The sequence below is a fragment of the Corvus hawaiiensis genome, chromosome 16 (genome assembly GCF_020740725.1).
Source record: "Corvus hawaiiensis isolate bCorHaw1 chromosome 16, bCorHaw1.pri.cur, whole genome shotgun sequence".
NCBI lineage: Eukaryota > Metazoa > Chordata > Aves > Passeriformes > Corvidae > Corvus > Corvus hawaiiensis.
The window spans coordinates 9,985,420-10,000,662 of record NC_063228.1 but is presented as its reverse complement, the minus strand read 5'-3'; the positions used below and the strand labels follow the sequence as shown (position 1 = coordinate 10,000,662).

The 15,243-nt window shown below is 37.4% G+C and overlaps 1 protein-coding gene across 2 annotated transcripts in view; it reads left to right on the top strand.

Moving 5' to 3' along the window:
• PARN (poly(A)-specific ribonuclease) overlaps positions 1-15,243 on the top strand; it is a 48,047-nt gene that overhangs the window by 24,830 nt on the left and 7,974 nt on the right. For both annotated transcript variants that reach the window (XM_048320888.1, XM_048320889.1), the window contains exons 20-22: positions 334-420; positions 4,696-4,770; positions 14,988-15,177. In XM_048320888.1, the coding sequence (XP_048176845.1) occupies positions 334-420; positions 4,696-4,770; positions 14,988-15,177 (352 nt within the window). The remainder of the gene's footprint in view (positions 1-333; positions 421-4,695; positions 4,771-14,987; positions 15,178-15,243) is intronic.

Here is a 15,243-nt window from a genome sequence, read left to right as displayed (position 1 = left end):
TTTGTTTTTTTTTTTTTTTTCCTTCTGTCCTTGAACTTGGTTTGATGCAAGGGATGGGAAGGACTAGTTTTGTGGGCATTTCCCCACTGCAGGAAATGCTGTTTCAATTCTTATACAGATGAGCTAGTAGGATTTAGTATGTCTTTCATGCCTAAGTGCACGCACATTCTTGCTGTGCCTTATCTAGTTGCATAAATCTTGGCCTGTTTTCTTATTTAAAAAGGAAACTGGGGAAAAAAAAAAGCTACATGACCATGTTAGATGACTGTTCTAGGATATTCTAAAGATACTAGTAGTGACTCTTACTTTAACAAAAGCATTTTTGTTTTGTAGTGCAGCCAAAACGAGATAATGTTCTTCATGTTACTTTTCCCAAAGAGTGGAAGACTAGTGATCTATACCAGCTTTTTAGTGCCTTTGGTGAGTGATACAGTCTGTCTTTCTTTTTTGTTGTTGTTATTATTGACAAGTACTTCTGGTTTGTTTTGTTATTTTTAGTCTGTGGGTGCAGACTTACTCCTGGTGTACATAATGATGAATGTCTTTTTGTAATTTTTTAATGGTGTGGACTTTGTAGTGATGTGTTGAAAGTTGTTGTTCTTATTAACTGCTCTTTAGAAATCTTTATGTGGTGCTTTTTGAATATATTGTGGATCTTTTATCCTTTTATTTACAGCCTCTCCTGAAAGGAGGTAAGAGTTTATATAGGTGGATAAAGGAAATGGGGATTGGTGTGAGGCAGAGCGAGGCTTTAGGAACAAGGTTCATCCTGCAGTCTGCATAAAACCAAACTCCAGGATGTGTGAGTCTAGGCAAGCAAGCTTGAAAATAACCAATTTTTCAATACTGTGAACAGCACCCAAGCCAGAAGAAACAGCAGAAAGGGTATTTCATAACTGAGGACCAGTAGTTGTGGTGTTGCTCTACTAAGTATAAAATGTAGGGACTTGGGGAGCTGAACTAATTGATGGTGGTCTTCTGCTCCTTACTCTTGTGGCTTTGTACTACGTGCACATTCTCTGGACCTGTATAAAACTCCCTCAGTTCTTTCAGACCATTTCATCTTCACTGCAGCAGGGGCCGGTGTAGTAGATAGAATTTAATAGTCCCGACTGGGAAATGTAGAATGTGAGAATGTAGAAATGACAGGAATTCTCCCGGAGCTGCCGTTCCGGGATGAGAACATCGTTTGGACCGAATTTCCATGGGTTTTCAACCACTCAGTTCCCCGGCTTTCCCTGTGTCAGGGGACGCGCACGGCCGCCAGGGGGCGCACTTGCCCACCGCGGAATGCTCGGGTTGGGAATTGTCAATTCTCGCACTTCTCCAGATTTTAGAGCCGAATGTTTTCATATTTCTATTTACAAACTCCAGGTTCGATAATTACTCAATATTGTTGTTTAGGTCTAATTGCCATGGCGTCTCAAAACAAACTGCAGGTTATTCCTTCCAAAATTCTGGAATACAGAAGGTATCCATGCTTTTCCAGTTGTAGGTGGTCAGGGGCAGAGTGGAGCAGCATGAGGTTCAGTGATTTGCCAAAAGCAAAAAAAAAAAAAGGCAGTAAGAGACAAGAATTATCCTAATATATTACATCAGTTTAAAAAAAGTGTTTTAAAATCAAGCAGTATTAATCAAATTTTACAGAAAAATTATTTTAGAATTAATTGAGGCAAAGTTATAATCTTCCATGAAGCTTCTAATGAAAGCAATGAAACAGCTGAAATGGCTGCAGTGTCACACTTGGAACTGGTTTACTTTTGCTACTCTAGAAGGGGTGTTCATGATTCTGAAATCCTTCAGGACTGCCTGCATACCAAATGGACACCTGTTCATGCAAGATGTTTTTATAGTCTCAGGGGTGAATGTAGTTTCACTGTACAAGTACTTGCAGCACTATGCAGTCTCTTAGAACACTTTAGAATCTTAAATTGGTGTTGTTTATTTGGTCATGCTGATGTGAAATATGAAGTAATTAAAATATGATTTGCTAGAATACAGCTTTAATGTATAGCCTTCACTTCTACTTAAATGAATGTCTTTGGGCTTTTAATTGAAACTCATATTATCAAAGTATTATAAAAGCTACTGCTTAATTACCAGTAAAAGCCATGTAGGAAATGTATTAGAACTGAGTATAAAAAGGAAAATGCTTCAGTGATGTAATCCATCAGTATAATTTTATTCTGTGGATTTAATCTTGTTTGCATGTTTGAGTTGATACATAGAGAATTTTCATATTTATTTATAGAAGAAATATATGTTACTTGCACCTTCATGTCGTAGTCTGCCAGTGGCATTCTTCAAAGTATTGAAGACTCTTGATGTATTCTAGAAGTGCAGAGAGAGAAGTTTCTTGGTTTATTTCTCTAGAGCTGGTATTCCATTACATTGCTGTCCATGGCTTAACTGGACTGGCCTTGCAGTGAGCTGGCACGGGGCTCTAGTGATTGCTAAATATTGTACTGCAGGTACAGATGCATTTGCTTTCCAGGTCTTTATTTGCATTTCACCATACTTTTGAAATGCACAATATTTACTGAGTGCTTAGCAGCATTGCCGAATGATTTAATTTACTAATTTTATCTCTCCTAAATTCTTACTTCTTAATAATGATGAATCGTGGCATAGTCTGAAGAGAGCATCTCTTAAGCATGGAGAGTTGCATAAGAGCATTTGTTGTGGTTCACTTCAGATTGTAACTCAGTGGCTGCTATTTAATGTTTGACTTTCTTTAAATTCTGTATTTAAAATGTATAAATATGAGTATAAAGGCACCATATGTTGGCAGGCATTGAAACCCTCTATTAGCCAAAAATACAAAGTCAGGGGTCATATAGAGAGTAGCAGCCTTTCTGCGACAATGAATAAGGATCTGATACTGAAATGATGTGCCACCAATAGGTTGGATTTTTATTAATTTATTTTTATTTGGTACTTAGTGAAAATATGGATGCTAAAGTCCAATTGAATAGTAGCTGAATTCCTTTAGGAGGTTTTTTTTTTCGTCTGTCACTGATGTTCTTTCTTATTTTTCACTGAGGGCACAATTGCAAGATATTCAGGAGAGTTTTTCTTTCTGATCTTTTTCAGTCCGCTCAGGTAGATTGAAATTAATTAACTGTATATATAGGAAAGGGACACAATCTGAACAGCACTTCTGTGTTCCAGAGTTATAACAGAATATGGTCTCAGATGTCTCAAATAATTGTTTAGAAAATTTTATAATTAGTAATACAGAAATGGAGAACTTGATACATGAAGAATTTTGGAGCAATGACTTGTCAATGCATGTGGAGCAATATGAATTTGTACAGTAATTTCTGTCCTGTAAGGGAAGCTCAGTGTCAGGGTCCTGCCAAATGCACTACAGTTTTGAGCTGCAGTCCTGAGTCAGATCAGGCTTTCCTTGTATTGTGAAAGTTAGTGTCCTGCCAAAAGGATGTTCTCCCTACAGTAAAGACCCTTACCCATAGGCAGCAAAGTTCTATGTTCTTCAAAGACAGAACTATTAGAAATTGAATTTATGTGCCCTAAAAAATGTTTAAAGAAATTCTAACTTCATGGTGTAGGCTCATCTTGATATCACCCTTAGCCCTTCAGTACAGGGAGATGTCAGAAACCATACTGAATTAATTATGGTTTTGGCAATGATCAAAATGATTATAATTTAAACTCCTAAATAGCTGGCTACTCAAATGTATAGCATGTGAACGAAATCTATCTAGGCTTTTATTTTCTTATAATTAGAAAATCTGTTTATAATCTGGCTGGATTTCAGAAGAGACTTCTGTAACCTTGTAACCTGTAGACTAAATTAGATTTCAATAGATTAAACAACTGAGAATAAATGTATTTTAAGCCCTTTTGCATCATTGTTTTTAACCTTGTAATGTCTGAAGGTTAAATGGTGGTGTAACATTATATATAACTTGATTTTTCTAGTCTACGTGAAAAAAAGGCACCAATTTTCAATATGTGACTTGTACTAACAGTAAAGCACTTAGATAAGGACAGGAGATGTAAATGGATTTCAGACCTTGTGTCTGGAATGGGAATCCTTTCCTCTGCTTTTGTTTGATTATGAGCTCTTTTAGTGCTAGTGCCATTCACATAGAAAAGGCACTAACGCTTGATGAATAGAGGAACTTATTTCCAGTCACTGTTCCATTGTAACAGCTTCCAAATGAGGTCCATGATTTTGTGCATTTGTCCTCATATTGACTCAAATTAAGTTTTTATTTCACATCCAGGAAATGATGTATAGTGGAATTCAAACAAACCAGTGTTTGAAGATTTAGTGTCCCAATACTGGAGTTCTCCGTTGATGTGATCAGTCTTCTACCTACTACCAGCTGCTTGACTGGAATTTATCATCACTCAAAGAGCTGTTATTTATTTGAGTAAAGGGCTGAAATTCCCAGAAAATGTCTTCAATTTATTTAGTAGAATTATACAGAAGCCATGAAGGGAGGATGGGAGGGTCTGAGGGTGTACAGGATGCACGTGCAGCCCTAATTTTCTGAACAGTTCCAGGCCCTTGTGCAACTGGGTGTGTAACTACACACCTATGGACAAAAGCCTGAGGTGCAAGTTACTCTTAGTTGGCTCTTTTATGTCATGGCACATCAGATAAAAATTTGTGACTGAGTCTAAAATAAAAATGGTCATAATAATTTCTTCTGCTTTTTCTAGGTAACATTCAGGTTTCATGGATTGATGATACATCAGCATTTGTTTCATTGAGCCAGCCAGAGCAAGTACAAATAGGTAAGTGTTACTGAATTTACTTTAGCATTAAGACTTTAGCTGGCTCCTGCAGAATGCTCTGAGCCAGCAGGGTCTGTGACTCTGATGGCAAAACCACTGACTTGCTTGGTGGAACTGGACTTCCATAGCAGTAGCACATGTGTGGCAGCAAAGACAAGCCCAAACTGGACGTGGATGAGATTTTTGTGTTTCATTCCATGATCCTCCAAGTACCTGAACCTGTAGGTGGAGTAGTCCTGGTTTCTTCATTTGGTGCAGTATTTATTGAGGTTTTTTACTGTAACTTTGCACAGAGTAGAACTATCAAAGTCTTTTGTGGTCTATGGCTCCAAATACCCTTTGGACTGATGCACATTTAGTTTGGCTTATATTTGCAAGGAACAAAAGCAGTGAGAAGCCTTTTGATGCATTGTAGAACACATGCAAAAAAATAGTGTCCGAAGAGCATGGACTGCTAATGTGCTTACAGTCTGTGTATGAACAATGTGCAATCTCTCCAGACCTAAGTTTTTAAATTTTTATTTAAACATTTGAAAATATTACTATTAGTTATGTGGGAGGACAGTCTTTTTGGTGTGTGTGGGTTTTAGGTTGGGTTTATTTGTGGTTTGGGGATTTTATGTTGTTTTGGGGGTGGTTTATTTGTGTTTCGGGATGGGGTTCTTTAAAGATATTTGATTGACTGTAGTTGAATCCACAAGCTCTGTAGTTTCTGTAGTTTTTTGTAGTTCTTTTGGGTATATATTTGAGTACTGACCCATACGCTTTTTTCAGGGAGCACTGGCTGGAAGTAGGCCATTATAGATGATCCATGTGGGATATGTTCTGGTGGTGTTATCCCCACTTACTGAAACACTTGCACCCAATGCTGGGGAGCCAGTGAGAACAGCAGTATATGTAGCACTTCTGATTAACTGGCTGAAGTCTTGTTGCACTTAAGAGCTATACAGAAAGAATTCCCATGATTAAGTTCTAAAAAGGAATAAAACAGATTAGAAAACCCCACTGAGTTGACCATCATCTATTCTTACTAAGCTCAAATAGAGAAGCTTTCAGGGTCTGGATGCACAATCAGTGCATCTCTCTAATTCCTTATTAACATCCTGGGAGTGTTTATCATACTTCCTAATACATTCCTAGCTCTGCAGAGGATTTTGAGAGCTCACCAGCAGCCTCCTTACAGCAGTTGCTCCATAGCAGCAAGAGTCATTGTTTCTTCATCTACATATAGATGTAAGAATGTTATAACTTCTAATGAGAAGTTCCAGATAAAGAATTATGTCAAATAAAGCCTTCCTAGATGGTGCTACAGTAAATTTGCCATTGCTGTCACCTCAGTTACTTAGCCATTGTGTAAATGCTTGGCATATACATTATCACCACTACTTTTTTTGTTATTGTTCTGTTGTTTGGCTTGGTTTTGGTTTTTTTTCTTGTTTTCATTATAACAGCTACATATTTTGGAAAAAACTGAATGTCTACAAAATACTGAAACTGAATCTTTCTGGCACTGTTCTGTGTCTTTTTTTCTGTTTTGACAAACAGGGAGGCTTGTTCTGTGGCCTGTGTGCTGGGAAACGTTATTTGTTTGAAAGCTCAAGTGATTATAGTCTTTCATAGGTTTTTATGAAATCAGGTTAGTGGAAGCTCATATACTGAAAGCAGTGAGCCAACCAAGCTGATAAACTATAGCAACCTCAATTACCAAAAATTGTGTGATTTTTACTGTAAAATTGCTTAAAATTCTTGGTATTTTGTTGGCTTGGGGGTTTTTTTCTGTAATAAATACATCATAAAATCAATTTTGTTATTCCATTTCCTGATCTTAAATTCTTTAATGAACTGTTTAGGTAATAAAAGTCACTGTTTGTATTTGTGATTTAGCGAGATGTGCTTAAGTGAAGAACCTAGGAAAAACTAATAATGTGGCCAGTTTATTAACCTGTTTATATAAATGTCTTCATCTTCTGGACTTTATAAAAAGCCTTGGGGGCCTGTGAAACAATATGAATACAAGGCAAGATGTTGCTACAGGTGTGCTTCTATGCTTACCTCTTAGAGAGGTTTCTGACTTTGAGCTGGTATTAATACATATAGTTAAGAAAACATGAGTGCAACAAAAACATCTGTGGGACATAAATGGATCAAGGACATGAAGAGTGTATGGAAGTTTCCCCTAAAGTGTTCAGATTTCCATAATAGATGAGTCTTAAGCACTGTAAAAACATCCAGACTTACTTTGCATCTTTATAATAAGGAACTGGTGTGTGAAAAAGCAACGAAAATGGGACTGGTTTTGTAATTATCTGCATGGAGCGTTAAGTGATTCTGGGTCTATCAGATTCTGAAACCCAGTTCATACCTGGGAGGTGTCTTTATTTCTCTGTTGCAGCAGTGATCAAATACTGGATATTTGTCTGAACTAACATAAAGTTAGAGACTTGAACAGCAGATCGTTTAAAGACTGATCTGCTGTCCTCCCTTGATGTGCATGCTCAAGATAACCAGTTAGTGAATCTACCTGGTTTCTTAACAATTTATCTCCAATGCCTTTTAATTTTGTTCAGCTTCATAGATGTTACAAGACAACTTGAAATATGATTTGTCTATACTACTAGTTTTGTGTAACTGTATCTAAGGGTAATATTGAAATTGTGATAGTTGTCTTTCATATTTCAAATAATTAATTATCATGCTTAACCTTTAGCAGACCTCTCAAAATGTGGCACTTTGCATAAGCTGTTTCTGCTATGCTATGCTGTTTCTGTTGCTTCTAACTCCCCTGGCTTCAGTATTTTAAATGGGCTAAAAACTTCTTCATCAGTACCCTGGGAATGTATTGGATTTCTCACAGATTCAAAAATCCGTTTTGAGTGTGTAGGGAATAAAATGTATCTCTTCATCCCCCAGTGCTCTTTAAAACAATGTTCCTGAGTTAGGTAATATCATGGATGGTAACCATTAAAACCTAGTCCAAAACTGATTGATATAACATTGGTCCATTAGATTTTCTATTTATGAAATATACATTTGATTAGCTGAATTCAGCTAATAAGCAGCTCCTCAAATTTCATGTGGTAATCAGTAGTGTTTATGTGGCCAGGGAGAATATGCATTCCAATTTTTTAATTGTTAAAATGTTACCCTGAAGGACCTATGAATCTTTCATAATATAGAAAGACTTGTTTCCTCTTCCACTTATTTTCCTCTGAAAAACTAAGTAGGGAAAAGGGCAGTATTTTTATGGGCAATTTTGGAGCTGCTTCTAACTTTCCAACTGAATATGGCATGCTTAAAACGCACAAACCAGAAGCCTTGGGAAACAAGAGTCAAATGCCTTAAACTTCTCATTTTGCTGCTTATAGTAATGTCCAAGAATCTTCACTTTATTTGGTTATTCATGCACTCACACATTGGCAGTCTCTCCGATTTATTATGCATAGAAAAGGTTTGTCCTTGTATAAAATCATATTGCTCTCTATAGCTTGAAGTGGAAGCTGCAGCCTGACAAATGCAAGGGAACAGTTGCACAGTCACCCTGCTGTGCCTGTCTGTGCCAGCTGGACCTGATCCTTGCCAGGGGAAGGTTCTTGGCTTCCAGTGGGCTCTGTGTCACTCTTACTGTTGGACTGCCACAATGTCATCTTAAAGCCAGTAACAGGTTAATGACAGTGGCGGTTTAAATGGCTCTAATTTGTCTAGCTTTTTGCAATATGCTGTGCTGTAAACTGATTTCCAGGCTACAAGCACCTGAAAACTATAATGGGCAGTAAACACAATCTATGTTCTGTTGGGATTTGCTGTTCAAAGTAGGTAGTTAAAAAGAATTGATTAAATGGTTGATATTCCTTTAGTTGGACATCTGGGAGACAAAACTTTCTGTTGCCAAGTTGCACTGCAAGTGGTCTCAGCATTTCTGTCAAATGTGAAGCACATACTTGTGAAGTGTGTGGTAAAAGATAAACACTGTGCACTCTTAGAGCTGATGAACACAAGAAACTTCAGAACTAACTTTTGGCTTACAACTTCTGGCTCTTAAGATTCCTGTCTTGCTAGATAAGTTTGCCTTTGGATTCTGTTCAGCTTTGTGTGTTTATAAAGTTGGCCTTTCATTTGGAGAGGTTTATATGGAGTAAGTGCTGTTTCAATGATCCTGTGACTTACAAGGGTCTAGACTTCATCCAAATAGTTTGGAAATGGTGGGAAAAATGGGAGAGACTTCAGCTTGTCTTAACTGTCAAGTAAGCCCAGTATTTTATTTTAATGAATAAGTTGGTATAACCTGAAGTATTTGTGTTTCAACCACTTCAGCCCCTCAACTGTTCTGTGCAGTTAACTTTGAGAGTCCTCAGTGAATGCTTTGAATCGATGTTAAGCTCTTGTTTTTCATGGTTTCCTTGAATTTTGTTGTCATCCAACTTCGACTGTTCAGGTTGCTGGTCTAAAAAGAACCTTGATAGACTCTTAAAGGGAGGTTCCTGTAGATGTCTTTGCGCTTGTGGAGTCTTTATAGGCCATCTAAAATGTACTCTTAAAAACCACTGGTACTTGGAATGGGTTAATTTTTAAAACATGGGCAAGTCTTATAAATATGTTTAAAGTTTTAAAGTGCTTGAAAATAAAATTGGGCTTCTGAGACATTTTACATGATTATATGTTAATGAAAATAATGGACAAATTTATCAATGGTACCTCAAAAATACACCTCAATTATTTTCCGTTAGCAGCCAACACTTGCACTTAATTCCCTTTACCTAAGGCTTAGGTGCAGTTTAATAATATCTCTATTTTCGTTATGAATAACTTCTGCAGTATTTTAAGACCACTGGTTCAACTTTGAAGTAATTTTAACCTGAGAATCTTCCTGAGAATGTGTTTCTTGCTGTTTTAAAATGCAGTAAATATACTTAACCTGAAATTTTAAATACATATGGAAAGCAACTGCTTGTCATAAATGGCAAGCATTGAAGTAATGTTAAGTTATTCCATGTGTTGGTGCCCTGATACATGAGCTCATATAGAATCTAGTGTGTGCAGGATATCTTCTTCCTCTCGGCATTGAGAAGCCCAGTGCATTCAGACAGCAGGGGAGCAATGGACTAAAGCAGGTGCAGCAGCTGGAATTGTGACTGCCTTTCAGTGATTTGTGTTTAAATCGTTAATCTTTCTGAACTTCTGAGTTTCTCAGACAGGGCTGGACTTCATGGTTTATTAGTGTTCTCTGAGGTTTACTATAGAGCCTTTTATTTAGCATGAGTGCTTACCACCACAGTTTAAATATCTAAAAAGTATTTTGAGATTGTGTGTGTATCAGTCCCTCCTCACTGAATTTGGGGAAAGTGCACGTAGTAGATTCTGTATTACCCAAAGTCTGAAAAATTACATTTCATATGACTGTGTACTCAGCAATAAGTTAATGTGAAATTCATGCCAGATACATTCTGAGGGGAGGTTATAGCCAGGTGAGGGTCGGTCTCTTCTCCCAGGTAACAAGCGATAGAACAAGGGGAAATGGCCTCCAGATGCACCAAGAGAGGTTTAGGTTGGATATTAGGGGAAATTTCTTAACTGAAAGTGTTGTCAAGCATTGGAACAGGCTGCCCAGGGAAGCAGTGGAGTCACCATCCCTGGAGGTATTTAAAAGAGTGGGACCAGGTGGTTTGGAGCAGTGGCTAGGGAGCAAAGCACAGGGTACTCCCATTTGGTACCAAGGTGAAATCAGCTGTGGGGCCAGACTGTGCCCATTTCTGTGTGAAAGTCCTGCAGGTCTGAGCTCTCTGAGCTTTGAGTAATAATAGACATGGAGAATTTCTGACTAGAATGGAAATGTTCTAAACACATTACGCTTTTAATTTGTAGGTTCACAGATATGAACACTTCACTAGCAATCCTGGGAGTAAAAATTTTCTAGTGTTTATTTAAAATCATTTCTGTAGTGGATGCAGGGATTGAGATGTGGTGAATTTCAGCTTGTGGTGTTCAGGAATCTCAACTGCAGCAGGAAAATTAATTACTGAATTACAGTGGAACCTGTGGTATAAATCATATTAGAGATAGCTATTTTACAACATCCAGCACTACTGATGTGATATTAAGAGGACAGATTATAGACTTGCCTTTAAGGCACCTGCAGCCGTATTTTTTTCTCATCAGCTAATAAATAAACAAAACAAACAAAAAACCACCCCAAACCCCAAATGCCCTTTGTCCTCCGTAAGTTCGAACAGGGCTTTTTCTTAACATTGGAAGTCTTGTGACTGCCTTTTCGTTTGATTTGGATTTTTTGAAATGAGTTGAAACAAAAGCTGTGAAATGTATTAATTACTGAGGTAATTAGCAGGGTGCAAAGGTTAAGTAGCTTGAATTCTTTCGGTAATTAAATAACTTCATCTGTAAGGGAGTTAAAGTCCTTTAGAACAATCTACATACATGTGCATAGCATGAAATGTCTCAGTGGACTTACACTATCATCTCTCTTCTTTGTTGAGGGAAATATTTTAAGTTTAAGCATTGCATAAGGATCCTTCCTCTTTCTTTGGCATGCTTTGTACTTAGTACTTTATCTTTCTTCTGTAAAACCATTTTCTTTCAGACTACCTGTCCATTTTCCCCTGTTATCCAGCATGGAGGTTTAAAGCCTCATTTTGGTTTGCTGTCTAACTTGCCATCCTCCTTTGCAAGGTGAAGAGCTGCTTTTTCACTGCATTAATACTGCTCCTTGCTCTGCATTCAGATACCAAGAGATGACCACCTTTGTACAACACTCTTTTTTAGGCACCTTCAATCTTAAACTGATACAGGAGAGGAAAACAAAGGGATGAGCAGCACCGTGTACAAATTGGTGTTACCAGTTTGGGTACAGCCTGCAGATAGTTCCTATTATCAAGTATACTTAAGAGACTCTGGTCTAACTAATTAGTCATGTGTGTTAACATTTTGATGCCTTGCAGCAGAAATTGTCCAGGTATGCTTGAAAGACTGAAAACTGTATATAGGCTAACAAAAAGGGCCATTAATATTACAATGACAATTTCACTAATATTTAACATAATGTAGTTGAATTCTGCTTATGCCTTGATAATGTCCACGGTTATGTGATCATGTACTGTTTCTTTAGGATTTATGGCTTCTCTGGGAATATGTTTGTACATTTGCTGTGGAGGAGCTCAGCCCTGAATGTTCTATAGGGGACACTTCAATTCCATTTAGGTTAATTAAAAAGATGCCTTCTAATTTGGGATCTTGAGTCTTCTGCTTTCTGTGTATAAAATAGGCACACAGCACTGCTGCTTCCACTCCTGAGTTTTACTTTGAAATAGTGGACTATACATGTGCACTTTTGTCATCATGGCAAGCATCATGATTGTTACATGGCATGAATAGCCCTAGTAGTCAATAAATAAGGCTGTGGAACCATACAGTGAGTATTGAGAGTAAAACAAAACACTAAGTTAGCTACTCACTAATTTCACACTGTTGCTCTGGCTGCGGCAATGGTCCCATGTTTTAAGTAGAACATGATCAGATAAGATTAATGCAGCATCGATACAGAGGTCACTTAAAGGCTTCACAGGTGAAATTTTACTTCAGTATTTCATAAGCTTAAGTGTTTAGTATTGCAGCCTTAATCTGTATAGCTCTGTGTGTTTATTGTATTTGTATATTGTGGCTTTTTCTTTTACCTACACAGTTCACCAACATATTTGTCTATTTATTAAGAGGCTTAATATTGTCAGTGTCCATCTGTCAGGATGTTGCTCTGCATAAAAGCAAGGACTTGGCAAAAGGGTATCTTTGTACACATTCCTCTTGGACCACTCAATGACGGTCAGCCTGTTCAATGTCTTCCCTAGTAACAAGGGAAGGTGCCATCCTCTAGAAATGCTTTTCCTAAAATAATTTGCAATTACTGTTATTCTGCTATGAGACACAAACTTTAGGGCTGCAAGTAATGTGAAATGGCAGCCATGTGGTGTTGGTAACTAGGTCAGGTTTCTCACAGAAAGATTTTTCTCATCTCTTACAATTTAAGGAAATAAGTAAATAGCCCCCCTGAGTTCTCTTCAGCTTTTTAGAACTCACAGAGCATTCTAGCAATGCATTTCTTCTGCTGGGAGTGCAGAACAACGTAACTGTATTTGCTTTGTTAGGCAATATGGACAGCATTTATCAAAAAAGTATCAGCAAATGTATTAAACTCATACAGGGAGCTGCTCTTTAATTCAAGACCATGAGAGATTTATTTATTTGTGTGGCTCCTTAGACTTCTCCATATGCCTTCATTTCAGTTGTTCAATGATGAAACAATTTATTCAGCACATAACTTTTTATATGTTATATATGTATATCCATATATTTGTGTGTGTATGTGCCATAAGAATGGATTGCTGCAAAATACATGCCATATTTCAAGAAAGCAGGGTTGTCTTTGTTGAAAAATACTGACTCTTGCACAGATTTATTTTAGAATTACCTTTAGGCCTCAAATGATTTGGTTTGGTTTTTTTCCTAAAAAAGGGCTGAGTTTGTTGGGAAATTAAATGGCAGACCCATAACTTTGGTTCATAGCTTGTAGCAAAACAAATAATGTTATTGTGTTTTAACAAATGAGTATGTATCAGATGATCCATGGTAACTTTGTGCTTGATTTTAGCAAGTAAAAACATGCTTGAGTTTAACTAAACAAATTTTACCCTGAGGAATGTCAGCTGGCATGGAGTAAACTCCAGTGAGCCTTATTAATTCATTCATGATGCCTGCAGCATAACTTCATGGGCAATAAATACTGTTCTAATTCTTACAGATCCTGTAACTTCACAGTTCAAAACAAATAGAAGGGGGGTGAAAGGAGGTATGTCTGACACTTGTTGGTTAGTGCAACAATCTCATGGGGCTGTTAATCATAACTACTGATATCTGTACTTGGAATTAAAAGTAAATAGACAACACTCTTGCCTGGTTTTATGTGCATTACAGACATTGAACAGCAGCATCTATATACCATGGCAGGTATTATGGATAACTCATTTCACTGTAACACAGCAAATATACAGAATAGATGATCCATCCTGAAAGAGGAGAAAAAAACTCGTACTTCCATCCTCCTCACTTTTTCTGAAATTTGATGTTGGAGCTTGCCATTTCATTTGCACCAGACGTAGCACAGAATACCTGTATTTCAAACAGCTCAGCTAGAATCCAAAAGTTGGATATGCATCTGAAATTGCTCAAAAAAAATTGAAAGTGCATAATAATATCAGGATTTTGTCTCCACTACAATTGCAGTATTTTAAAATGTGCAAAAAAACAATCTGAGGTTTGGGGTGGTTTGTTTTGTTTTACATTTAAACTGGTTTACTGGTTGGTTTACGATACTTTCTTTCAGAGAGCTAGGCTGAAAGCAGCAGAAGACACCAGTTGACTGTCAGTTTAATTTGCTGATTCATCTGTTACAGGGATGGCATCAGGCCAGAGCTTGGCTCACAGACTAAAGGCTGAGAGCTGTGAAGATGCTGGGACTTGAAGGAATGTTGTTAAATTGTTACTGAGTGGAGGCAGTGAAAGTTTTTGTCTTTAGTTTTGAAGTGCTTCTAATTTTGCATTGACAGAAATCTTTCTACCTTGAACTTGCAGTCTTTTTTAGTTGAAGGGAGATCAGACATCAGAAAGATACAAGGATGGAACAGCTGGCTATTAGTTAAGTGCTTCTTCCATGGATATCTTGTGCAACCAAAAATGCAGCTCAAATAAGCTTATGTTTCACAGCAATCAAACAGAGTTTTGGCAAAGGCTTTGCAAATGTCGTCTTTTCCTGGCAGACTTGCAAAATAAACCTGCTGGGTTAAGTAATGAGACTAAAAGGGAAAAAATCCTGGAAATCTTTTCTTGCCAACAAGCAATCTGGAAGAGGGTTACGACTGAAGAATTGATAGTTTCTAATTTAAAAGAAACGTCTTAAGCAGATTTAACTCTTTTTGCACAAAGTCTGACTTTGAGAAGAGCTTTGAGCATCTAATTCAGAGAGAGTGACTTTTGGAGAGCATGGCATTTTGGGTTTGTTTTGGTTTGTTTTTTAATTGCTAACAATGGAACTAAAAAGTGTTTTATGAACAGAACAAATAGCTTGCAGCCTTCTGCTTTTCAAAACAAGTTATTTCAGGAGAGGGCATGCTGTCATTTAAGTGTTTTGTATATAACATCATCCTTCTTCTCCATAGCTGTAAACACCAGCCGGTATGCTGAAAGTTATAGGATCCAGACATATGCAGAATATGTGGAGAAAAAACATGAAGAAAAACAGGCCAAGAGAAAATGTACAGAAGATAGTTGGAAGGAGATGGAGAGGAAGAGGTTAAAAACCCAGTGCACACCTTACGTTTCCCCGAGTCGATACTACTGTGTTAACAGGTGAGATGTCTGTGCTGCCAGCTCATGTTCTTACTGCACTTCTATTCAAAATCTAACAATTTTCAG